General features: G+C 43.3%; 2 protein-coding genes across 2 annotated transcripts; one reads left to right on the forward strand and one right to left on the reverse strand.

Moving 5' to 3' along the window:
* Positions 1 to 4941: 4941 nt before the first annotated feature.
* Positions 4942 to 13187, forward strand: CHRNA6 (cholinergic receptor nicotinic alpha 6 subunit). Its single transcript, XM_042822824.1, has 6 exons — positions 4942 to 5020; positions 6505 to 6644; positions 7962 to 8006; positions 9074 to 9183; positions 9304 to 10291; positions 12649 to 13187. The coding sequence occupies exons 1-6, from the start codon at positions 4942 to 4944 to the stop codon at positions 12769 to 12771; spliced, it is 1485 nt and encodes a 494-aa protein (XP_042678758.1). The 3' UTR covers positions 12772 to 13187.
* Positions 13188 to 18208: 5021 nt separating this feature from the next.
* Positions 18209 to 25245, reverse strand: CHRNB3 (cholinergic receptor nicotinic beta 3 subunit). Its single transcript, XM_042822958.1, has 5 exons — positions 25099 to 25245; positions 24325 to 24369; positions 20752 to 20861; positions 19673 to 20555; positions 18209 to 18343 (listed from the first exon to the last, which is right to left on the reverse strand). Exons 2-5 carry the CDS (start codon positions 24349 to 24351, stop codon positions 18209 to 18211), a joined length of 1155 nt encoding a protein of 384 aa, XP_042678892.1. The 5' UTR covers positions 24352 to 24369; positions 25099 to 25245.
* Between the last annotated feature and the right edge of the window lie 1823 nt (positions 25246 to 27068).

Below are 27068 nucleotides of genomic sequence, written 5' to 3' on the forward strand. Positions count from 1 at the left end.
TTGTGGCAGAGTTATTGTTTTCTTAAAGTGACTGCTTTTCATATAACAGAAGGTAGATTTTGTTTTTCTTGCATTACCAGAAGATTCTGTTGTTGACTTGTCATCCATATAGAGGGGAATGGGCAGCTGGTCTCCTTTGGCACCTTGGAAGTGCTCCCCCTCCATATACAAATATAAGTTGTTACAGGAGGTTAAAAAATGGTATAACTCAGATCTCTCAAAGTAACAACATGTTTCAGGAGCACTGGAGCTTTGGTCAGTTATATTGCAGTGTCTTTATTCTTTGCCTCTCAGCACATTTATGTTCTACCAGTTCCACAGCTGTCTTTCTCAGTGCACTTTGAAAGCCAGCAATTAAGTAATTACTACTAAAATGGATTAAAAATAATTTTAGCCGAAGTCTGAGTTCTGGGCTAAGTGGTTCTGTTTGCAGAGAGGTGGTACTATTTTCTGAGAGTAAATAAAGTCCTCTCACTGCTTTTCATATAAATCAACCAAAAATTGAAATATTTTATGAAATAGATGTGCCGTGATGAGATTTCATGGGAGATGTCACTGTGCTGCTTGCTCTCCTGAGGCTGTCGTATGTCACTACAGTCACACAACACTCCTCCTCATCATCAGCCCTGTCAGGGAACTTAGGTTTGGGTGAATATTTATTTTTGTCAATTTGAGTTTTTGTTTTGTATACTGATTTTGGTTGTGTAATTAGTGTTGTGTGAAATTAATGTATCTTGTGAAAATGTTCATGCTTTTCTGACTGACTAGAGAAATGGCTAAGAAAAAATGGCTCTGAGCCATTCAAAACAACACTGCTGAGAGATATTGGCACAATGTAAGTACAAGCTCCGTGGCAATAAGTCAGTGAGTAGTCAGTGTTAGTAGAGAGATAATACTTTTCTTTTTCAAACAGGAGAGAAGTTACCAGAGGTTGCAGTGGTTTCCTCTGGAGAGAAATATTCCTTGAGAAGAATTCTGTCAAAGTGTTCAGCTGGTGAGAACTCCAAGCACCTTTAGAGTACATCCTTGTACGCCATTAGTCCCTGCTGCTCTGAACTTGCACATCTGATAGATTTGCCTCAAGTCTAAAGAAGAAAGTATACCAATTTCTTATGTCCAAGTAGAATTTCAACAGGACTACTGAGACCTGTCAGAATAAATTCTGACTTCTTCACATCATTCATTTTAGTCTGCAGTTTTTCAAGATTCTGTGTGCTTGTTTTTTGGCAGAAGGGCTCCTGGTGACCATTTTCCAGTGAAATCTGGTGCAAAACAATGCTTCATTTCAAGGGAAATTATGGTTGTGAATATGTCTTGTTGTGAAGAAAATAATACCTTGTGGATTGCTATTTGATAATTGCTGACATTCATTTTGACAATGAAATCTTCAGCTACTCCAGTAGCAGTCCAAATTTTGCACGTTGAAACACATTCCCAGGACACTTTGCCTTAATAAGAGTAGTAGAAAAGCCAGATAGAGATTACTGATTTGAGTTTTAGTTTCCTTAGAACTGATCAGGTTTTATCAGCCTATAACAGGTCTCTATCGAATTACAAAAAGAGTTGTTCCAAACTGAAGGTCACTGAAGCTGAAAAGAGTAATGCTATTTGACTCTCATGTACAGCGTAAGGTGCATCAAGACCATTGCCATCAGTGACGTTTTGACTTTAAAAAGATGCTCCAACTTTGAAAAGATGGATCTTTGTCTCACACTCTGGGTACTGCATCACCTCGATGGGCATCTTCCTTAATGTACTGTTATTCAGCATGTAACGACTGCCTCACTATCAGATTGTCATGGTTTTATCCCTTTAAAACAGAAGAACAAGGAAGAAGGGACTGTACCATAGATTATACTACTGAACTGAAGAAATTCTGTGCTCGGTTTTTGCTAAAGCTGTGGTTGATGCAGGCTTCACAGCCTCTTCCCACCCATCACTTAAAATCTCACTCCCCAAAATGCCTTCATGTGAATCATCTTAGAGCATGGGGCACTGCATCTACATGCAATGGCCCCCTGAGTTCCATCCACATACATGCTCCACATCTCCTGCTCCTCCTGGCCTCCATCCAGTGACTAATGGATGAGGGAGCAAACACTGATGGCATTTAAGGTCCCAGAATAAGACAGAGGCACAGCCCAGGGTTTGCACATGGCTTTGCTGCAGGTAGTGCAGGAAAACCATCTCTGTGAATGCACTGCTCCATGAGAGACCTTTCAAGACATACTGTACTCACATTTGAACAAAGGGTGATGACCTGGAAGTGTTTCTGTGGTGGTTAAGCATCTGCCAGAGATGCAGCAAAGCTGTATTCTTAATATCCTTCTGAAAACTACTTTACAATGCAAGATCACCAGTAATTTGTAATTGAGTAATTGAGTGCTGAGTGCGAGAGTCAAACAAAACATGGGATCCTAACTACATTCAGCATGTTACTAACACAGATCAATAGCAACCTCCTGTTTTGATGAAGCTATAATCCTCACTGATGAAGCAGGTCTGTGCAGTCTAATAATACAATACTTAGTCTTTCAGCATCCTCACAAGAGCCATTCCTTCATTGCACTGAAGAATTAAGAGAATAATAACATTTTGCTGTTAGTAACATCTCAGCTGTAGGAGGTTATACCAGATCTCTGAGGAATCTGAGAGGTTGGCAGGCTAGTGTTCTCCAGGTGGATTCCAGGTGAATCACTTCAGGATATGCCCAATTTTACAGGGATGGGGGTGACAGTCATATGGAGCGCCCAGCACAAGAAAGATGTGGAGCTGTTGAAGAGGGTCCAGAGGAGGCCACAAAGATGCTCAGAGGGCTGGAGCACCTCCTCTATGAAGACAGGTTGAGGGAGCTGGGCTTGTTCAGCATGGAGAAAGCTCCAGGGAGAACTCTCTGTGGCCTTCCAGTAACTAAAGGGAGCTTACAACAGGAGGGACACTGATTTCTTACCTGGGCAAGAAGTGATAGGGCAAAGGAGAATGGCTTGAAACTAAATGTATATATGTATGTATGGAGTGTAAGGTTAGTTGCCAGGAGGAAATTCCTTACTCAGAGTTTGGTGAGGCCTGGCACAGGCTACTCAGGCAAGCCATGGATGCCTATTTAACCCAGATACAAGCCTGTAGATGTTTTTACTTCTGACAACCAATTCCTTGGCCAGTCTGTTGCTTTGAAGAACAAAAATTGAATTTGGAGTCAGTTTATTTTCACACTGATTTTAACTATGTTACTGTTCTTCTTCTACTTGAACTGGAGTTTGTATGCCATAAAGCATTCCATCCAGTAGCAGGTATCCTCTGATGCATTGTGGTTGCATAATTCTGTGAAATACAGTGCACCATGGGCAGCATAAATTCAAAAAGGAAACAAGAGCTTCCCTGGATTATACAAAGGAACAGCAAGGTTATACACCTAGGCTGTTAGCATCACTCTAACAAACATTCCAACTTGGAAAAATCAGACACAAAGCAAAACAATTTCCTGTTGTTTCCACTTCTTATTTTCTCAGAGAGTGTTGGAAAAATGAAAACGTGCAGGACAAAATCTTTATGCTGAAATCTTTACTTTCATCTTTAACTACTTCACAGAAGAATTCATATCTAACTTCAGCTTGGAAATGCTTCATAGCCATGCCTCACTGCACCTCCTTAACTTAAAATCATGTTTAGTTTGCTGCTGCTTTTGAGAGGTCAGTCTAGTTCCTGGCACCCAAATGTTCTTATGGTGTGATTCTTCTTACCTTGTCAGTTTTCTCCTGAGGGAAAGCTCAACTCAAACTTACTTCCATCAGCAGCAGAACCAGGCTGGATCCAGTAAGCTTAGGAATAGGTTTTCTGCTAGTAAACTCCAAGACTGTCTTTTCATGCCTCAAAATTTGCCATGGGCAACTTTGTTGACTTCCAATATCAGTTCTATTCAGACAACTCATTCTTAAGTCTCTTTCTTCCATGCAGACCTATTCCCTTCTACTCATATTTTAACAACATGGATAGAAGGTATTTTGATTTCACCTCCCGAGCTGTAGCATTGCCTCTGTGCTGTGAGACAAAAAGGGCATCTTTTTTTACTTTCATGGCTTTTCTTTTATTCCCACGCTTATACAACAGTGTAATGATGGGAAATGAGGAGCAGTTCTGTTTCGATCGAAGCACTCATCTCTTTGCTTAGATGTGTTCATGCTGTACTGAGCACACATAAAGGAGATTCTCTGTCTGAGCACATGCACCAAAAAAGTCATAGGAAAATGGATTTTGTGAGCTGGCTTGTCTGTCAGGAGAGAATTCAGCACACTTGGTTGCTCCTGTCAGATGCCCACTGTAAATCTATTTGCCTTTGTATTTAATTACCTGGAATACTGTCAAGGAATTCCAGCGCATGATGTTTTTCCTATTTCAAGGCTCAGATATATTTTCTGTTAGATGCATATATCCATTCCTCCTGCTGCAGAATCAGTCCTGGGTGAGAAAAGCAAAGTTGTTTCATCCCTGAATATTTTGACATGCTCACTCGGGTGAGGACCAAGCAATAGTTAAAACAGATGCTTTTGAGTAAGCTTGTTTTACTCAGCACGTGGAGAGCCAGGAGGATTCTTCCCCCACCCCACAGCCACGGCCACCCTGCCTCTTGCCTTTCCTCCTTCTCCTGCACTCTCACACATTCCCCCAGAGGCAAGGGTGCGGGTGTCTGTAAATGTGAAGGTCACCTGATAGGATGCTCCCGCTCCCATCTCTCCGCACAGCGTAAGCTCTTCTCTCCTGGTGACTGTGGAAGCAACTCTCCAGGCTTTGCTCTGCTTAGCAGGCTGCAGAGTTTGCTGCAAATGCAAAACTGAAGTCCATCTTTGCACCTCTTACTTAACAAGGGGCTTCAGTGTCTTCTTGCTCTCAGTTCCTGGCTTACCTCAAATCTCTCTTCTCAAAAGGTCTGTTCTGCTTCTGGCGATGCATCCCACGAGGCGGCTATGTTGGTGTCTCCCTGCTTTTGGTGCATGGGCATTCATGCTCACATTCTTAATTACAGGTAGGCTGTCTTTGGTGTTAGTCTTGTAGAGTATTTTCTAGTCTCTGTTTCTGATTCTATGGAATGAATGCAATTTAAAGCTTCTATTGTCTATTCCTAACTTGAAACTTGTAAGATTTCAACAGTATTTTGAGAGAGCTACAACAATATTAATTTTCACAGCTAGAATTCTTCATTTTATTCTGAGAACTAATTGAGGAACTGTTTCTAGCAAAGAATGACAATGATAGAGAAGCTCTCACAATTTTGCTCGATGCTTGAATTTTGAATTTTGCCACTGCTTTAATAATGCACACTGAAGCACATTCTGTGCTCACATCTCCAAAAGTGAGAACTCCTATGCATTTCATTCACTGCTGTTTGTGATCTGTTTCTGGTGCAGTGATCTCCATGCATCTCACTGAATTTCAGCAGGATTCCTGCTTTTAAGTCACTACGCCTTTTCTGAATGCCTGCAGGACCAGGACATTTCTGAGTTACAGCATTTATATTAGCAGAGCACAAAGTCATTGTCATAAAGCAATACCAAAAGGATGAGCATCTGCAACTGGAGTATAAAAACGAGAGGCCTACATATTTGCCTGCTTCTACTACTTTAAGTCTGTTACTAAGCCAGCAGGAAAAATTCAGACCAAACATGATTTTAGACTCACTGGCTTTGGATGTGAGACTATGGCAGGAAATCCGTGTTCCCACAGCAGGGGACTTCTACTCACAGCCTGATGGATGGCTCTAAGGAGATCTGAAAAGGAAACTGCAATTTCCTTTTTAAATGACACAAAACACAATGTTCAAACATCCAAACTCTGCAGACATTTGTGTCTCTTCTCTAGAAGTTGCAAAAAGGATGGAACAAAATGCCAAATCATGCAAGTTCTACTGGCATATTTGCTCATAAATGAAATCAGCAATAACCAAAGTTTCATCTTTAAATCATGATAATCCTCTGAATCTGAGCATGCTTTATTAATGCAGAAGGCTCACAACCAAGGAAAGAGTGGCCCAAACAATTAAAATAATGTTTTTTAGAGTAAGCATATCTTCCTGCAGGACATCTGTGTGATCACAGACCAGAAACCGCACGATTCAGTCTTTCCTTTTAAAATCAAAGTCTTTTGTTTCAAGCACAAGGAAAATGCCTGTATCAGATTTGAGGTGTGTGTAACAGATTCAGAGCACTTTTATTGTTTCTGCAGTGAGGCTGTTCAGGGCCTGCCCTACACCTTTTTCCTACGAAACTCTAATCTGTCCCATACTAACTGGGAGTTCCAGCTCTGTCGGATGTGCTTGTTCCCAAAGAGTGTTCTCTCTTACAAAACCTCCATCTTTTTCTCACTGAACTTAACAAATGGACATCCTTCAGAGCAGAAGTAAGCTCTGTATCTTGATACACAGAACAAAAGACTGGAGCGGCATGTTATTTAGCACCTACTTTCCCTCTTCCTTACCTCTGAAGTACTTGTTATTTATCTTTACCAATGCAGACACCACAGCCTGCGAGTCAGAGGAACGGCTATTTCACAAACTCTTCTCCCACTACAACCAGTTCATCAGGCCGGTGGAAAATGTATCTGATCCCGTCACAGTGCATTTCGAATTGGCCATTACCCAGCTTACAAATGTGGTAAGATTGACTACAGAAGACTGCTGAGATTTGGGCATGATTGTAAAACACAGAAAGTGTTCCAACAGCAGACGTACTCATGATGTCTGCGCATACAGCCCTCACAGCTGGTATTATCATGCCTGTGCCTATGTGTACACAGTGAGATGTTTGCCATTCTGTCAGCCAGGTCACTTCAGCTCCTCATACAGGCAGTTCACATTGTACAGATTCATTGGCTATCTCTATCATGTCAAATCCCTCTGCTCTAGGCAGCAGCCCCTGGTATATGGAGCAGCAGTACCAAATGTTCACAGTCACAGGGTTTGCCTACCCCAGGGACATGGGATTGTATTTGTGCTGTCTAACATGCAGCCTAGTTCTCCTGTGGATCCATTTGGATTTTATCAAGTGTCATGGGTTTGGGAAGGGCCTAGTTACCTTGCCCATTAGACAGGAGCCCAACAAGGCTTTCAAAACTATCTTGTTGCTTAGTCCTCTGTCCTCAGTGATAAAAATTATCTGCATTTTCTGTATTCTTTGGTCTGTAAGTATTTTAAAATTTTTGACATCATATGTTTACATATTAAGAACTACACAAAGCAATATTCTCACAGATATTTTCATTGGATATGTTAGGCTGCATTCATATATACTTATAACCTGTATCTTTCCAAACACTTTTAAACTGAAGGCTACTTAGAACAGGATCCCATCTTTTATTTTTGTGCTTTTTGCAGCACCCTTATGATTCACTGCTGGTTGACAACAGCAGTAAGTGACTCTAAAAATAAGTTTTCATTGCAGCAGTGATTTAACTTAGTGCAGGTTTAGTTCATATGCTGCACAACTTCACATAGAAATGCAAGAACTGTACTGCAGATGTTGTTTTCCTCGAATTTTGTCCAGTACTGTACTATGTAAACAGAGTGTTTTAAAAACTGAGCCCAACAAAACACAGGGACACCAGTAGAACCTTATTCCTCTGCCATTGATCAGAGCAGCTGTAAGTTTGTTGTCCTCCATACACTCAGGCCTCTGGCAAGTGCAGCTCTCTTCCACACGTGTGGGGCATAATTTTTCAGCAGAGCCTTAACATTTTTTTGGTAGAGCTGCAGTTGTCTGTATACAACTTGTAACCCCCACCCTGAAAATAGCCCAGCTCTGTCCAGTTATCTTTATTATCCACTCGAGTGCCACTGACCACACGCAGAAAATAGCTGATGTCAGTTAATGTGGAATTCTGGTTTCTATTTTTGTCGGAATAAGACTATGGCCATCTCAGCATACTATAAATGATATATGAGTGAAGATGTGCATGCCTGTGTTTCTTTCTAGGATGAAGTCAATCAGATTATGGAAACCAATTTGTGGCTAAGACATGTAAGTGACTGCATTGCATTTCTCATACACTTTGCATTAATGTGATGGAATGTTAGGTCTATATAATAAGTGTTCTGTAATATGGTTTAAGAGGTACAAATTAGGAGACACTACATTAGCAAAATTTGAATAAGTAATTTCTTCTTCTTTTTTTTTTTCTGAGAAGTTATATATCCCATCTTTCCTGTGTTCTGAGTTTTCATTATCACTGGTTTACCACTAGTAAATTTAGCTGAATATACACTTTAAGAGTGATTAAATATGCAACTCTGTGATCCTAAGTCAACTCCATATTAAAGATTCTAGTGAAAACATTTCTTATCAAAAAGAACATGCCTTAACTTCACCTGATGGTTTAAGCACATATACATAAGCAAAGATCCCTACAAAATCTTAGCTGCTGAGAGAAACAAGCTATCTTTCACCAAAACAGTTTCCTCCAGACCCTGTTAGTGATCCACACAAAGTTTTCTTGAGAAGTTATGGTACTTAAGACCAGGCTGTGAGTAGGCTGTGAGAACTTGGACATAGCCCAGTGATAAATCACTAGAGAGCAATGAAAGGTGTCTTTAGCTGCTACTGAGCTCATAATTCATTGCCCCTATAAAGTCAGTAATGTTTCCCAGCCACACCAACCTGACATTGTGCACAGGCACCTCCTTTCCCTTTAGGTAGTTTGTCTCCTTTGATGTTGGTCTCCCTTAGCCTTCAGGACCCAATCCAATATGGGCAGCAGCAAGGACCATGTTTCTTGCTTGCAGTGCAGAGTAGCACTGCTATACACTGAGGTAGCAAGCCAGAGGAGAGAGCTCAGCATGTCAGCAGTGAATCGCTGTTATCATAGCTCCTCACAGAGCAAGAGATGGCAAGACAATGTGAGCAATGCTCACCTATGCCCCCTGTTTCTCCAGCTTATGATTTTGATGTCTTTCGGATCACTCATGACTCTCTTCTACTCATGATTCTCTTCCAGTCTCTATCGCAACCTCCCATTCATGAGGAAGATCTGTGAGGCAGATACTTGCTGATAACACAATGTTTATACTTCTAATCCGTTCTTCTTTCAGATTTGGAATGACTACAAATTGCGATGGGATCCCAGAGAGTATGATGGAATTGAATTTGTTCGGGTACCAGCAGATAAAATCTGGAAACCAGATATTGTCTTATACAATAAGTATGATGAACACTTTTCCATTTTGCTCCTTCTCTGAAAAGTATCATCTTGCTGTATCCATAAGATACATTATTTTCCTCTTGTAGCATTTTCTTCTCTTTGCCTCTTTTGTCTTTCTAGTGCTGTGGGAGATTTTCAAGTTGAAGGCAAGACCAAAGCCCTTCTTCGCTACGATGGAATGATCACCTGGACCCCCCCAGCTATATTTAAAAGTTCCTGTCCTATGGATATTACTTTTTTCCCATTTGATCATCAGAACTGCTCCTTGAAATTTGGCTCATGGACTTACGACAAAGCCAAAATTGATCTTCTGATCATTGGCTCCAAAGTAGACATGAATGAGTTTTGGGAAAATAGTGAGTGGGAAATAGTTGATGCTTCTGGCTACAAACATGACATCAAATATAACTGCTGTGAAGAGATCTACACAGATATAACATATTCATTTTATATTCGAAGATTGCCAATGTTCTACACTATAAATTTGATTATTCCCTGCCTCTTCATCTCATTCCTGACTGTGCTAGTTTTTTACCTGCCTTCTGACTGTGGTGAGAAGGTGACTCTTTGCATCTCTGTTCTGCTTTCTTTGACTGTATTTTTACTAGTGATCACAGAAACAATTCCATCTACCTCTTTAGTAATACCTCTCGTGGGTGAATATTTGCTCTTCACGATGATATTTGTGACTCTCTCCATCGTCATCACTGTGTTTGTCCTAAATATACATTACAGAACTCCAACTACACACACAATGCCCAAATGGGTAAAAACTGTCTTTCTTAGCCTGCTCCCCAAGGTTCTGTTGATGCAGCGGCCTCTAGAACAGGAGAAAAAAAACATCTCCAAAGAGACCAAGAAAGGATCAGCCAAAGCATCAGGCAAAGCAAAGCACAGGAAACACAAAGATAACAAATTACATAAGGAGCACTGGTGTTGTCACTGTGATAAAGCAGCTGAACTCACCTCAACCAAAAGAAGTCAACTGAGTCATCAGTCATTGAAATGGATGGCAGAGCACACAGAGTACTCCCCAGAAGTGAAAGATGTCATCAACAACGTTCAGTTCATTGCAGAGAACATGAAGTCTCAAAATGAAACCAAAGAGGTAAGGGAGGTAGCAAGCTGAGCACAAGGTCACGCTTGCAGAATTTCATGGAAGAATAGCAAGCAAGGCAAACAACTGTGATGTAGGGTTTCAGTATGTGTTTCAGTACGGTGATTTCTGACAATTTTTTATATTTTTGCAGTGGTTTGACTCACTGTGCCTTCAGCAAGGCATTACTTCCAATTTTAAAATAAAAGTTTTGAGTTTGGGGGAGGCAGATAAACAAAAACAGACAATAGGTGAATAAGATCCACACACATACAGGCTTTTTTTAATTAAAAAAAAAAAAAAAAAAAGAGAATTGCCACTTGAACAAATAGATTAGCTTGTGTAAGGCTATAAATCTTTCATCCTAGCTAGGATTGCTGTGATAGAAAGTGATGTACATTGGAATCTTATGAGTGCAAGAGCCAATTTTTTGGGAGTAAACACAGAACTAAAAGCAGCTTCAATGAAGATTATCTCACATAAGCACTTGCCAAAGCCTCATAAAGAATTAAAACTCTTTGACACTTCAAGATGGTTTGTTTTTAAAGAGTTTTGATCCTAATGAAACATTTACTTTTGCTCTAACTTTAAATGTGGATGCTTTTTAGATGCTATGAGAAGACAAATTCCATTTCAAAATTAAAAGCTACTGTATTTCTATCACAAAAAAGCCGATATTTTGCACGATAATTATTGAGAGATATTCTTTCAATCCAAATATTTGGTTGAAATCAGCACCAATTTATACAATTTCAATGTAACCCCAAAATTCATTCTTCCTCCCTCCTCTTTCCCCTCCCCCCCCAACTTTTTTTTAATGTCCTGCAGAAAATTCATCTGAAAACAAAGTGCATAACTTTGAATATTGGGCTATAGCTAAGGCCTGGTGACAGGATGAGACCAAAGAAAAGGACAGGAGTCCAGCAGTACACAGTAAGGCAGGGATTGAACTGAGTCTTGCTTAGTAACTATGCCCCTAATGCTTTGTTTCACCCCAGCATTTCAGCCCTGTTTCCAGTGCCACAGCATCAGAAAATATACCCTTGTACTGCATTCAGCTGATTTCTTCGATGCATTCCAAATAAGAGGAGACTTTGTGTGAAGCAGTTCAAGTAGTGTGCCACTTTGATTATGAAGCCCATGATAAGTCTTTCATTTCCAGTCATGCTGATTCACATTTTGCAAACCTCTTCTGCCACATGCAATTCTACTCTTAGTCTGGAGTGTGCATCAGCAGCTCTGCATCTCACCTTTCACAGTGCACCAAGGATTGGAGACAGGATTTCTCATGTGGGAAAAATCCTTTCTCTGTTTTTTTTCTCCAATGAGCACTGAGCAAATTATTCCAGAGGCTTCTGCTTTGTTCAGATGTATACAGCTATGTGCATGCTGTTATGGACATGTCCCATATGAATAGAAGCCCTTTAAAAATGACAGATTTGTTGGAATTGAAAGGAATCTCTGGAGATCATCCAGTCCTGCCCCCTGCTAAAGCAGATTCCCTACATTAGGTCGCATAGACAAGCAACCAGAAAGATCTTGAATATCTCTGGAGATTGTGGAAGAACTTAGGGAAATTGTGGAAGCACAACTGTAGCTAGAGTTCATGCTGTATGTCCTTTCAGAAGAACTACAGTGAGGAGAGGAAAACAAGTGGAGAGAACTCTTAAGCAGGGATCTCTTTACCACTCACTGGTTTTATGTGAATGAGTGCTCTTTGATGCAGTGATCCTCATGCACAGGCATGGTTCCAAGGACAGTGACTTCATTGAAAGCTGTTCCAGCGTGTATCCCCGAAACTTACATTCACTCCAGCCTGTTCAGCACATGGCACAGCTTTGCGTAGTCAGGATGTTTGCTTTTCTAACGCTCATGTGCTCAGCTGTCCATTTCACTGGAGGCAGAGTGTTTAACTGGAATGGCAGTGCAGCCAATCATGCCAGAGCAGCAGGCTGTCTCGTATGTGGGCAGCCAGACCAGATCCTTTGGCAGGATCCAGCCATGTGCAGCTGCGGTGACTCAGCCTCCTGCCACATCACCTCAATCTACACCCGTCACATGGTCTCATTCTATTTGCTGCTGTCAGACACAGCCACATTTTGCCAACCGACTGGAATTCTCAGGAAAAAAAATCAGTAGAAGATTAGGAGAATGCTTAATGTTCTCACCCAGAAGTTATAAATACTGTTAAGAAAATAGACCCCTCTTAAGAAAACTGAACAGCTATAAACACCACAAGCAATGTTTCTGCCAGGATGTATGTTCTTCCTTGTTCAAAAGCAGAAGGGACATTTTTTTACCATTAAATGCTAACTCACAATTATGTGTTACATTACACGTAATCTATCCTTTTTTTTTTTCTCTTTCAGGTGGAAGATGATTGGAAATATGTAGCTATGGTGATTGACAGAGTATTTCTCTGGGTGTTTATAATCCTTTGTGTGTTTGGGACTGCTGGATTATTTATCCAGCCACTAATAGCAGATGAATAACTTGAGTCACTCCTTTTTTTTCCACGTATGTTGGTATTCCATTTTCAGTTTGGAACTGCCCCCTGTATTCCTCTCCTCTTATGTCATCCCTCAGCATCTAGCTTCAGTGGAGAGAAGGGAAGCAAGCAATAATCCAAGGCAGAATGAGAAGGGTACTGAAAATGTGCAATGAGCTTTTGGTCTTTCTAAGGCAGAGAGGCTGCGATTTATAGAGTAGCTGTCTGTCTTCTCAATTAGATCTTCAGTAGCAATTGCACCAAGAATCACTGTAGTGGGCAGAAATTGATTTTTTTCCCATGGTTTCAGTTCAGGGGGCCATTGTGAGTGATTTGTGCTAAGAGAACAAAAGTCTTATTTTTCTTTCCTCATCACAACTCTTACATTTCTTTCCTTGTACAATGCTAGACATCAGCATGGCGCTTAGTTGAGGTAACACAGTCCTACTGACTCAATCAACACTCTTTACTGTGCTTTTGGGACAGGGCAGGCAAAAATCCAAATAAAAGTACAATCAAACAAATCCCTTGACTCTGTAATGTTTACACAATCCCCATCTTATACAACACATGAACACAAATGAGGATCTGAGATCAGCAGCACATGTACTTAGTTTTATGCTTGAAGCCTAATAGGTCTTAAGCATTTCTCACTAATGACAAACCTGCTTAATATGCTGCAGTGCACAGTCTTTCTAACATTGTTTGGAGCAGCTTTTTGAAAAAGGACCTGAGGGCATTATTTTACAGCTGGCTGACCATGAGTCAGCATTGTGCCCAGGTGGCCAAGAAGGCCAACGGGATCCTGGCTTGTTTCAGAAGTAGTATTGCCAACGGGAGAAGAAAGGTGACCATCCGTCTGTACACAGCACTGGTGAGGCTGCACCTTGAGTCCTGTATTCAGTTTTGGGCCTCTCTCTACAAGAAAGACACTGAGGCCCTGGAGTGTGTCCAGAGAAGGGCAACAAAGCTGTGAGGGTTCTGGAGCACAGGTCTTATGGGGAGCTGGGATCGTTCAGTCTGCAGAAGAGGAGGATGAGAGGAGACTTTATTGCTCTGAAAGGAGGCTGTGGAAATGAGGGTGTCTGCCTCTTCTCCCCAGTAACAGCAACAGAATGGGAAGGAATGGCCTCAGGCTGTACCAAGGGAGGTTCAAGTTGGGAAAAACTCAGAAAAGTGGTGCTGCAGTGGCACCCAGCGAGGGGGTGTAGTCAGCTTCCTTGGAGGTGTTCAAGAACCACGTGGATGTGGCAATGAGGGATGTGGTTAGTGGGCACTGTGGGGATTCGCTGATGGTGGGACTTGGTGTATTTAGAAGTCTTTTACAACCTTAAACGATTGTGTGATTCTATGATCTTAGGGGCACCAGAGAATAACCTGGATGCAATATGTAAAAGCATAAAAGACCTGAGGCATCCATGATTAAAATGTAAAGCATATACATTTGAGATCCACATGCCTCAGAATCTTTAAAAGCCATTTTATTCATCATATTTGTGACCAAATTCCCCTTTATTTCCCAGTACTGAGTATTAAAATCAGTGGTCAGCTCCAGGAGGATATGCAAACCACATTCCTTACATCAGCCTGTGGTCCCAGTCCACAGAGGCTGCTCTGAAAATACTTTCTTGCTCAGGTTCACTTGTAAGCCTACTTGGGAAGCAATTGTCCCTGGGCAGCTATTCATCACAGACAGAACTGGATGGGCAGCATTGATTTTATCTGTTTTCAAAACCAGGTCCAAATTAGATTACACATATCATGTCAAAAGAAGGCAGATTATCATTAATCCTATGCAAAGGTAGGCACTTTGATCCAAACGGCTCTGCAGAAGCTCCTGTCAGAACAGTCCTGGGTGTGCAACCTGTTCTGCAACTGTAGGGACACTCTGGAGCTGGAGTTTCTCTTGGGTAACCAGGTAACCAAGCTTAATCCTGAAACACTTGGTAGCTGTGCACCTAATGTGGTTTCTAAACTATGTGGACACTTCACCCTCAGGCCCTTTGCCTATTTTGTCCCTGTTGGTTTTGTACCTAAGGATTCTTAAAGGGCATCATTGCTATTCCAAACAGCAGCTTCAAGAGTAAAAAGGTTTTCTCTGCTATAGGCTGTCTTAACTCTTAACTGTGCAGTATCAGTACAATGTTTTCAGAGCGTGCCATGCACCAATCTTTACTTCAGACAGTACTGTTCCTTGGCAGAAGAGAATCATTCTGAAGACCCTGATTGGCTTTTTACTCTTTTTCTGCTCATATTAAAGACAGTGAAGCTGAAATATAAGGCAGAGGCAACAGTGGCATGACAAGAATACATATTTGAAGTATGTAGCCACTCTTTTCTAGAAGAAAATCTTTTTTTCTATAGCCTGCCTGAATGTTGCATAATAGTGTAGTGAGAGTCAGACAGATGTATGAACATACATTGTTTATCAACCTGCCAGTTAAATATTACTCCTGGAACACACTTGAAGAGCTTGCTGCACAATGTGTTAAGATATGTTATCAAACGATCTCTCTGTGATAGCTCATTAATCAGCAAGAATAGAAGGGGAAAGAGAGAGAATTTGAAGAGGAAAGCTGCATTCTGTGCCTGAATGTTTTATTTTGACAGGAAAGGCATCTGATTTCCAGCATTTGCTGTTGAACCTGTGGCCATACAGACAGTGAAAATAACAGAATGGCTGGAGGTGAATGCAGGGCTGATTATATATTCCACCAGTAAGCATACCACCGGTGGCGATCAACTTTCTTTCCCTGAGAGTGTTCACATCTGTGAATTTATTTTAAAAATACTGTTCCCAGAAGCAGTTAGATAGCTCAGCCAGCTCATCGCATTCTCTTCCCAAGGGAGACCATCCTTCCAACTCTCCCTCACAAAAAGGCCCGCAGGAATTCAGCGTGTTTGTCTCCGGGTGGATGGAAGATACATATGGTCCTGCCATGCAGCACTGTGTCCCTGGCAAAGCAGAGCCAGGTATCAAGATGTCACACTTTGGGCAGAGAAGGCAGAAGGCTGGGTTTTCTTTTAAGATTTTAAATTTGAAAGGTCATCATCCACAGGCACATGGAGCAGAAGGAAGGAACCCAGCGGGAGGAGTGCTGCACAGATGTCCTTTCACATTGTGTTTTTTAGTGAGATGCGCTGAATGCATTTCTGGGCCTGAGGGAATAAGATTCAGGGAAGCTCAGAAACAGTCAGCATGAATAATAGGCAGAGAGACTAAAAATGTAGCAGTTCTGGGGGCTGTGCTAGGAGCACCAGAGGTCAAAAGCCAAGAGGATTGTGCAGCACTCACACTTCTCCCAGTCCATGCACCTGAGCCCTCTCAAACAAAACAGGAAAAAGCAGCTTGCAGTCTGATATGGTCACATAATACAAAGAGGTCTGCTGTCTGCAGGTTGGAGACTGAATTGAAGCAAGGTAAGGACAGCATCATCTGCCAGCTGAGTACCTGGAGCACTTACACAGAAGAGAATTCTGTCATCCACCATCACTAATAGGCAGCCCCTTGGCACTAACAGTCAGTGGGAAAATCCAGCACTTTTGATTTCAAGAGTCTTTGATTGCTGGAAATAGGTTTTCCTATGGATATTTCACAGTACTGGTCAGGGTAACAAAATGATTTGAACAGTGCATGGAAAGAAGAACAGGTTAATGTGTGAGATCTATACATCAGTGTCTACATTGAGACACCTGTCTGAATATGCTAAACTACATAGATCTGCTCTGGGATCCTGCAATATAATAGCCAACTCTTCCTCCTCAAACTCATGCACACAGGTTAAAAGTTATGAGTACTTTCCAAAAACAAGCAAAATCATGCATTGAATAGATTTGAAACCAGCGTTTTTTTAATGAGGGCTAGAAATTGGACGGGCAAAGCAAAAAGTTAAGAACACCTTCAGACTAACGTAAGAGCGTTCTCACTTCTGAGAATCATTTACTAAACACAATTTTATTGATTATGTTTGCCCAAGTGAACTTCAGTGACGAAACAAGATGGGATGATCTGAACTTACAGAGTCTGGCGTGCACATGTCATACAACACAACAATATACCTTTGGATATTTTAAACACCTTCTGACCTCCACCCTTAGAGAGAAAGTTTCAAGGTTAACTAAAGCTTTAGCAACAGGTTTACATTTATGTTGTCAGAAATTGGATTTCCAATCACTTGTTAGCCTCAAAAATGCCTACAACTTCTGAGAGAAGTTTTCAAAAGGATGTAATGATAGCAAAGCATTGTCCCAGGGAATGCAGAGGAGACCCTCACCTGTGCATTTTCTCTTCTAATAATGCAGAAGGATTCCATTTAAATGCGTCAAAGCAATGAAATTCTGAACTGACTGAGAAACATGGACAAGCCAACACCAAACATGTACCCTTCTGGCAGCCAACACACCCCACAGCTCTTAGGAGAAAAACACTTCAGCACCAGTGACAAGCTTCATTTGCCACAGATGATCTTGTATCTCCTCCAACTGAATTACTTCGGAAGATCTTTGTTGCCACTTGGAGCAGCATGGTTGTGGGCCTTCAGCAGATGTCCTCCAGGTGATCTTCCAGTCCTGTGAACATGCAGGTGCAGGAATCATAGTTTCCAAACGTGGAGGAGCATGGGAAAAGCCCTCACTTGTTCAGCCTTTAATTATCTTCCACAGCATGAGGCAAAAATGAATATTGTACAGAATTATAATAATGCAACTTCCTGATGGCCAAGAGGAGAGACAAAATGTGCATGCTGTAGTTGGTAGTAGTGGTTGGTAGTGTTGGTTGGTAGTGGGTGGGCAGAGTTCTAAATTCTGCCATGCTTGAGCTGGTCCTGAAGGTATGGCCACAGAGTAGAGGTTTTGGGTATCCCATCTAAAAGTTGTTCACGCTTTTTTTCTAATGCACATGCTATATAATTGCCAGTTCTGACACATGTAGAAAGCTATCTGTAAAGACTTCGTGGTTTTTACTTGGTAATGTAGATAAACTGAATACTGACTTGCTACTGTGCACTGAGAACTGAGCACAATGTTGCTACTATACTCTAATTTCTTTAATTAAGTAGTATTTTAACTGACACATCTGCTCTTTACACATAATGGTTGTGCCAGAACTACTATCCCCAAGTATAACTAATAATCCCTGCAATATAATATAAATAACAATATAATGATATTGTATTATAACCAAACTACTAGTAAAATACTTATAACTCATTTATGCATCCCCAATTCAATTTTGGATTCTGCTGTTCACCAAGCCCTTCTCCAGTCTCCACCAAGGTTGTAACAGTCAGAGCCATGTGCAGGAAGTAGTAACCAATGCCTGATGCTAACATCACCTTCTCTTGCTCTTGCATTGCTTCCCATCCTGAAGAACAGAAACCAGTCTCAAAGGCACCACTATCCCACGTCATTGGGCTTGCTGTATGTTAGTGTGGGAGCATTTTCTACAAGGTGCTATTCAGCCACATCTGTAACGCAGGGGTGAAGATGAGAACTGAACCCACCACTGACACCACCAGGAATAACCACAGGAAGATCCGATCCAGGACTTGAGCTACAAATTTCCAGTCTTGGACAACCTGTGAAGGAGAGAGGAAAAGCAAATAGAAACAGCAAGGAGGCCAGTACATTGTTGGTATTACTAAACATATTTCAACTCCAAAAAACCTGCTTTTAAAAATCAGACTGCAGTGTGCCGTAGCCTGAAACCAATATGGGTCAGCTTTTCAGCAGCCATACGTGCCAGTCTCTCAAGACACCAGAGCATTTTCATGGTATAAGCACATGATAATTAGACTTCTTTCAGGCTGTGCAAAAGATTTTAGCTAAGTGCATAGGTAAAAACTTACAGCTGACTGAAGCCTGCAGATGTCTTTATAATGATTTAGGTTTTCTTTTAGCATTTCCCTTGGAGGGCTAGGAGTTGGCTGTAGCAAAGCACTCTGACGCAGATGTTACTTGCGGTACAAGTGGTCCCACCAGCTTGTGTTTGCCTAAGTGCTCTGCTGGCTCATGCTGCATGCATTTAGGAGGGAGGCTCTGCACTGTGTGTACTGGCACAACCCTGAATAAATGGAAGCACTGTTTATAAAACAGATTCAAGGGACTTTTTTTTTTTTTTTTTTTTTTTTTAATAATTCAAGCCTCAAAGAGAAGACTTCAGTCACGGACACTACATGCTCACATACTGCACATTTGGTTTACTGTTCCTCACCCTGTGATGTCATCAATAAAATTTAAACAAAGCCTTGGCTTTTGCTAGGAGGGTGCTAAGAGAACTTCTTCTCTTTACCTATGCTGCTGGTTGCCTTGCTTGGCTATCCTACCTTTATGTGAGGTGCACTGTTTATGGACACATTACTTAACTAACTTCTAAAATTTGCAATGTTAATAGCCAGGTGAATTGCTGGGAGGAGAAAGATGGAGGAGAAGAGTGTCTAAAATGAGCTTCTGTTAGTGCAAACCATGAAGGCCTCAGCTCAAAACAGGGCACATACACTACATAGAATAGATGGGAGGCCAAGACTGAGCCCTAGTGATTGCCATAAAACTTGCCCAGAACAGTTGTGAAAGACACAATTTCAGAGCATATGGCAACTCAGGTTTTCCAGATTTGCTTCTGTCCCCATCTTAACCAAGACCAGGTTATTCAAATACTCCTAAGACAGGAATTCCTCCAGGACAACCAGCTTTGTCCCCCTTCCATCTGGGAAGAACAGAGAGTCCCACAACACAACACTGTTCTTGAAGTAACATGCTTTCACACACCCAGCAGAGAAAGCTCCCAAAACACGTGCAAGAGGAATGCAAGAGGAAGAAGCAGTCAGAAGGGCATGCAGAAAAGGAAAAACTTGGAAGTTACTGCTGACTAGGAGGCTGTGATGCCTCTTTGCCCTCCCTTCACCTACCTGCCTGATGAAGTGCTCCTTTTTGACATGCCTGGAAATGTACCGAATGGAATCAGCTGCCTTTTCCAAAAAGGCAATCACGATCTTCTCTCCATCTTTTGCTTGCTTGTGTTTCTGCTTTCCTGGGAGTTTTGATTTCAAGGTGGTTTCCTTATCCTCAGTGTCTGAGAAAGAATAACGGTCTACATGTCCCTTCATGCAGAGCAGCCGAGGCAGCTTCTGGAGGAAGAGTCTTTTAACCCAGGGAGCCATGGGATGGTAGGTTGCTGAGGAGCGGTGGTGGACGTTGATAACAAAGACAGTCACAATGATAGAGAGGGTCACAAAAATCATGATGAACAGTAGATACTCACCAATCAGAGGGATGACTTTGGAAGAAGAAGGGATTATTTCCTCAATCACTAAAAGGAAAACAGTGAGGGAGACTAGAACTGAAGTGGACAATGAGAGCTTTTCTCCTTCATCTGAGGGCAGGTAAAACACTAGGACAGTTAGAAAAGACAATCCTAGGCAGGGAATTATTAAGAAAAGAGTGTAGAACAGTGGAAGGCGTCTCAGCACAAAGGAGTAAGTGACAAATGGGTAAGAGTACAGCCCATCCTTCCTGTTGCCTTTCATACCTTTGGCATTTAAGATCTCCCACTCCCCATTATCAAAGAAGTCTTTCCTGTCTACATTTTCATCCACTAGAATCAAGTCCACCATACTGCCATCGTATGTCCATGACCCAAATTTCATGGAACAGTTCTGCCTGTCGAAGGGGAAGAAGGTTACGTCCATCGTGCAGGAGCTTTTGTAGCTGGCTGGTGGTGTCCAGGTCACCACTCCATTGTATTTCACTATGGCTTTGGTCATCAGGGACCCTTCAAAACGTCCATCAGCGCTGTGAGTCAGACAGAAAGAAACAGTACCAAGATCAGAGTGCCCAAGAGCTACGCCATCACAGTCCCATGCAAGGAAAGCCAACATTCATACTGCCTACACAAGCAGCTCTCTAAGAATGCACACAAGCTCTATGATAGCTGGCATGTCTCATCCATGCTACAGCCCAAGCCTGGAGTAAGAAACATGCTACTCACTTTTCAAACAGAACAATGTCAGGAAGCCACAAGGACTCAGAAGGGACACGGATAGCAGTGATCCCACCATATTCCTCTGGACTCCAGGAGAGCTTGTGGTCCATCCATTCCTGCAAAGAATCAGCAGTTCTCTGCCTGCTCAGCCCCCAGCAGCCTCATTACTTCTCCTCCCCCCCCATCTGCCTTGTTGTTCTGTATTGTACAGCACTGAGGGAAGAGCTTGGCATATGATGAAGCAGCTGCAGAAGGGATGTCGTGCAGGCATGGCTGGAAGACATTAATCCCCATAAGCACTGCCCCTTCAGCTAGAGGTGAGCCTCGTAAAAAAGCCTATCCAGGCAGCCTTGAAGCAGGCGCTTGTGGAGAGTACTGTCTGTTTTCCTATAGATATTTCCCAGTGCTGGATGGGAGACAAAGATGACTTGAGCTATTTTATGATTCAGTAATGTCAGTGTGCAAGATCTTTTATAGAAGTGCCTACATTATGACATCTGTCTCTATGTGCTTAATTACACTGTCCCTGCAATACAAATCGTTGTTTCATGAGAAAGATTGGCACACCATTACAGGAAAATTAATATGATCATGTTGCAAAGAATTTGGTTACAATTCTGAAGATATATTTTTACGTTAAAAAAAAATGCAAAAAGCAAGAAGAGTGCTGGCCATTTTCATCACATTGAACCGTTGTGTCTTGTTACCTGGAGAGAGCCTAGCAAAGTGGCACCAACAACCTAGAAATTGAGGTGCAGTGAAGAAGCATCTCTCTGTTCTCTTTCATGGTACGGTTTTTCAGCTGCTCACAAGAATGGAAGCAAGTGGAAACAAGATCTGCAGATTGTGGCTAATATCATGAAGCAAATAATGAAGCACTTTCCATCAATCTCCAATACTAGGACCTCTCCAGGGATCAGCTTTCCTACGTCAATTTCCTTCATAAGCTAAGGACAAACCTAGAAGCAATTTTCTTTGCTTCTTCTTCTATCATATAGCCTGCTCCTACTGCTTCAGTTCCACCTGCCTTTCATAACCATACCCACTTGTTATTTCAGACCTTTACAGCAACCCAGAGTCTCAGCAGAGACCCAGGTGAGATGAGAGTGCCTTCCTCCTCCAGGTGCAAAGGAAAGATAGGGCCCAAGGTCATGCACGGATGCAAGGTTGGTAGAGCTCTCCTAAGCCTGGCAGAAGGCCTGGATTCTCTGTCTATCTGCAGCAATCCTCCCTCCCCCATGCCCTGCATTGATTTCTCTCCAAGCTAAAGTGCTCTTTCATGTCTGCAAGGCAAATAGTTGCGTGTCTCCTTACTAGAGCAGAAAATAAACTGCATGAAGAATTTGAAGATGAACAGTTTAAAATGGGAATCTCCCCATGGGCTATGCTGACTTGAACTGTAGCAGCAGATGTAAAGGGCCTTTTCCTCTCCGCTTCCTGCCTTCCCAGATTCCCCACTATTCTCCCGTTCCACCAGCTCTGCCAAACTCCTGCCTCTGGGCTCAGGTTGTTAAGCCAGTGAAGCCAGGTCAAGAAACTTTGGGCCCCGGCTTAGCAATTAATTCTACAACTTGCCCAGCAACAGATAAATCTCAGCAACCACTGGAACTCCTTTGCACCTTCTACGTTTGCCAGGAAGCCCACTTCAGTTTCCAGCATCTTTAGAACTTGGATTTGAGAGGAAAAAGAAAGAAAAATAAACGAAGAAAATCCTTTCATCTGAGCTTTGTTTATCTAAGAAAAGCCAAGTTCATGCATAGGAATGATATCTCTGACTCCCCCTTCACCTCCAAGGTGACTATCAGCCTTCCCTGACCTCCCCAGCTCCTGCAGAGTAAGGAACTCTGAGTCCTTGGAAAGATTTGGATGTTCTTCATTTTTCTCTAAACAAAACAAAAAGATGTTTTAATGCTGCTTAGTTTTAGGCATCTTTTCTCAGCTGTTGTTCTTGCAATTTCTAACAGTATTCTAAGTACTGAATTGCATGCGAAACCAGCTCACACTAAGCCTTTGCGAATTCTAGATTCCTAGACAGTGTTTCCTAGAATGGAACACCAGAGCCAGACCATGGGTATTTAGTGCTCAGCCCATCCTCCTGAGGATATCAGCATATGTGAAAACCAATGACCATGTCTCACTTATTTTCTGCTCTGCACATTCATGCACTTTGCACTTCCTTGATAGCCCATCTGAGAGTCCTCAGAATGCTCAGAAGAGGTTCTAGAAAGAATAGCACCCAGCAGGAGCCCAGTTCAGAAACCTGTGTGAACACCTCAGTGTTCAGTTATCCTAGGGAGCTGCCCTGGCTAAAATCTGAGCTTGGTTTCCAAACACCTGCAAGGGAGCGGCATGTCTGCAGTGCAACTTCCTGGTCAGGTCTTTCTTTTATCTATGCTTTAACGCAGAGGGATCAGAAAAAATGGTTTCCTTCTTCTTCTCCTCATATCTGTGAGGCAAGGAGAAGATGGTGGCATTGCTCTAGCCCTGCAGCATGCTCAGAGGAACCTGCAGCAGAACCTAGTTTCCTACAGTGTGAATGGTGACACAGGCTCGAAATCAGGACAATGTTGTGAAGAAAAAGGTGTCACATGCCTGACCAGACTGTCTGACCAGAACTGCCCCAAATGCATTAATACATCTATGGAGATGTGACACAGCCAGAGGGACGAAGGCTGTCCCAGGGCACTGGAGTTTTTTTGTCCTCGATAGAGGAACTGGCCAGGGGAGAGGCCATCTTATTGCATAGTACCCATTCAGTATCCAGGATCCCACACCATCCCAGAGCTCAATCACTGCAGGGCTGTAGACATCAAACTGAGGAAACAAACTGAGCTGCACTTCTCCTCCACCAGCCCCAGCAGTCTGGGAACTACTCCTTACAGAATCATTCTGTGCAAGCCTTGGGTTTTGTGTCCTCTCCCTAAGATCATCTGACACATCTATAGATGCTCACATGGCTGAGAGACTTAAAATAATTGTCACAAGGTCAATAAACCAGTGCAATGTAATCTAAACCAAATACAATGTTCCTCAGGAGTGAAGGAGATCTAACAGTTCAGCTTGAGCTTTTCCTTCTCTTGTGTAAATTACTTCCAGAAGCAGGACAGACAGTTATAACTAATTTGCAGAAATCCCACAGATTTTAATCTGGGGGGTTTAACATGCTGAGCCTTTTTTTTCTCTTTACTTGTGCTGAAGAAGAAGACTGTCTTAGCTGGGGCAAGGGACAGAGTGCTCAGATGACCTCTAAGTCTGAGATAGGATAGTCCCTCAGCGCACAGGCAGCATTCCAGAACAACTGTCGCAGTTCCAGGAGATGTTGCTTCCCTAGAATATAGATGGGTTGGGATAGCTGGGATGCAGTCCAGAAAGAGGGTACCTTGCATCCTGAAAGCTCAATATCTGCCTCTACTCCTCTTTGGGCACTGGCTGAATGGAGAGGAGAACTTCAGGCAGGGCTATGTGGCACTGAGTTTGTCATGGATGGTGATGGGCAGAGTGGCAGGCTGCAGCGGCACCTCATCCAAAGCACTCAGCAGCCTTGCAGTGGATGGGGAGGTCTGAGGCTATCTGATTTACCTGTTTCAGCCACACGTTGGTCGTCATCAGCTGGTTCTTCTCATCCTAGGGCAACACAAGGTAGAGAGGCCTGCAATACCAGGACAGCCAGAGGAGACAACCCCCACGTATGATCCAGTAGGACCTATCTTAGCCCCCACAGAATCAGGTGCTGAGGCAGAAGGAGATGACAGGTCTAGGACAGAAAGCAGGGCGGCTCACATCCCCAGGCTGCCCAACCTGAGGTGAGTCTGGGCAGGGAGAAGACAAAGCTTGTAAAGAAAGCACAAAAGAAGAACTTGTCCTCTGCAGCAAGAGGAGCACTGCTGCCATCTGGCATCCTCTGGCCCTCCCACCCTGTGCAAACCCCACCATGCACTGCACAGACGGAGGGAAAGGAACAGTGAGCTCACGCGTAGGTTGTCTGGTTCACCCCAGGCCCCCGCTGTGTGGCTGAGTCACCTGCTGGTTTGGGCCTGGATAGACCTTGCCTGGGGCTAGCAATACCCAGCCCTGTACCTTGCTATCCTGCAAGGCCCAGGGACAGCCTCTGATGTGACAAGGCTTTAACGACAGGAGCTGCAGGCAGGAGGGGGCCTTCAGGTTTATTGGGAGATGAAGGAGCCCCAGGGCAGCTGTAGGTCCTACCCTGGCACCACACCAGGTGGTACTTTGTTGCTTGACCAGTGGATGTTGTGTCAGGAGCCAAGGCCAGCAGCACAACCGGCACCACAGCAAGGCACAGGGCTCTCCACAGGAGAAGCAATGCTTTATTGAGCCTGACACAGCGCTTACCACATCCACAAGCTGTGATATCTTTAACCCAAAGAGGACTTTGATGGTGTCATTGGAGTTTTCTACAGGGCGGACCCATTTCTGATAGCCTTGAAATAAGTTTCTCAGGAGCGCGTCCTCATTCTCCACAACTGAACCAAGGGCAGCCACATCTGGAAGAGAGAAGGACGTGCAGGAGGTATGGGATGTCACAGCCCAAGGAGATCATCCTGGCTAACGACACTCCAGGTTTTCCAAATACCTGCGGGTTACTGTGGAGAGATGAAATCATGGGGAGATGGTGGTTGCTGTGGGGATATTCCTGGCTGATAGACAGAAAGAACAGCAATAAACTATGGACATTTCAGGTCCATGGATTTTCACTTGCTCTCTTTCTGGAGCCAGGCTCTTATCAGTGGTACCACTGACAGGACATAAAGCAATGGGGACAAACATGAACACGGCATGATCCTCTGTGCTATGCAGGTGATGGAGCACTGCCACAGAGGTGGCATCCACTCTTCACAGAGGTGATGGAGTCTCCTTAGAGCATTCCAAAAGTCATCTGGATATGGGCCTGGGCACGCTGCTATGGACGTTCCTGCTGAATAAGGATTGGGCCAGATGGACCCAGAGGTCCCTGCCAATCCCACTCATGCTGTGATTCTGTTTATGTGACCTTTTTGGAATAGAAACTTCCCACCCAAACATATTAATGTGGATTGCATGATTTTCTTGCTGCAGGGCCTGTAAACCAAATGAGAGTGACCCCTACACAGCTCTGAGAAATAAACCCTTTTCTTGAGTTTAGCAAAAAGATAGCAAACCACAGGGAGAAAAATAAATAGTAATAATAATTAAGGAGTTCTCTCTGACAGTGAAAGAGGAAAGGCTACAGCACCAGGGGAGCAAAAACCGAAAGGTGTGTTCAGCTGGCAGCAGGAGGCAATGCATTCAGTGCTGGGTCTGCACCTGCAAGGCCTGGGACTCCCCCAGCACTGCCCTGCACCATAGAAGGGGAGGGCAGCTCAGAACTGATACCTCCCACCTCTCCTCAACAGCAATCCCACTGACACTCTGCCTCTTCCTTGGCACGCATGCTGCACCAAAAGGTGAGCACGATCTCACCTCGGTTCAGAGTTCCCAGAGGGGAAAAAGAATCTTGTACTGTCCTTGTGCCAGGACAGCTGCACTGTCAGCCACAGTTCTGCCCTGCTGCCGCCTCACTTCCACCACACATGCCTTGCCAGCCCCATTATATACAGGGAGTCTGTACCCCCTTTGCCAGCCCAAGAGCACAGTGGCTTCAGCCCTTCCAAGCAGCTGAGGAGGGGCAGCCCTTCAGCATCAAGCCCAGCATCCCCACTGGAGTGACTGGGGGCAAACACTCCTGGGAGGCGTTGTGGAGAAGAGCAGAAAGAACAAGACTGGAGCTCTTATAAGGCAGACTAAATACATGCAGGGGAACAGTTTAAGAGTACAAGATTTTAATGAGAAGGAAAATGTACCTGGGGAAAAAATAGCCGAGGAGCTCTTTTGATCACCTGTGATGATTAAGTTAGATAAAGCTTCAGAGAAAACACTGAACAAAGCAATGCTGCCTTTGGAAAAACTGAGACATGGGCAGTAGCCTAGATTTCCTGAGTTTATCACACAGAATAGAGAGAGGGCAAAACTTCTGGAGCTCCGTATTAGGTTGTCACGAAGACAAGTAACTGAGAATCATTTGCCCCCATGCTTCTGCTCCTATGCCAGAAGCCCCCTGCCTTGCTGCAGTTCACACTGGTGGCAGCTTGTCAGAGGAACAGGAACGGGGAGGGCTGGTCAGGGGCTCTGCCACACAGACACGCACCCCCTGAGAAAGGCTGGCAGGGCACCTCATCAGCTCATCTGGGGCATCTCACTGTGCTCCCCATGATGGAGGTCTGCCCGGAACAGCAGTGAGGGCAAAGCCTTGGCTCCTTGCTTAACTCCTAACTGTTACCCCCTTA

Source organism: Centrocercus urophasianus, unplaced genomic scaffold (assembly GCF_019232065.1).
Source record: "Centrocercus urophasianus isolate 14NV4802_14NV808 unplaced genomic scaffold, USGS_Curo_1.0 seq_21, whole genome shotgun sequence".
Taxonomy (NCBI): Eukaryota; Metazoa; Chordata; class Aves; order Galliformes; family Phasianidae; genus Centrocercus; species Centrocercus urophasianus.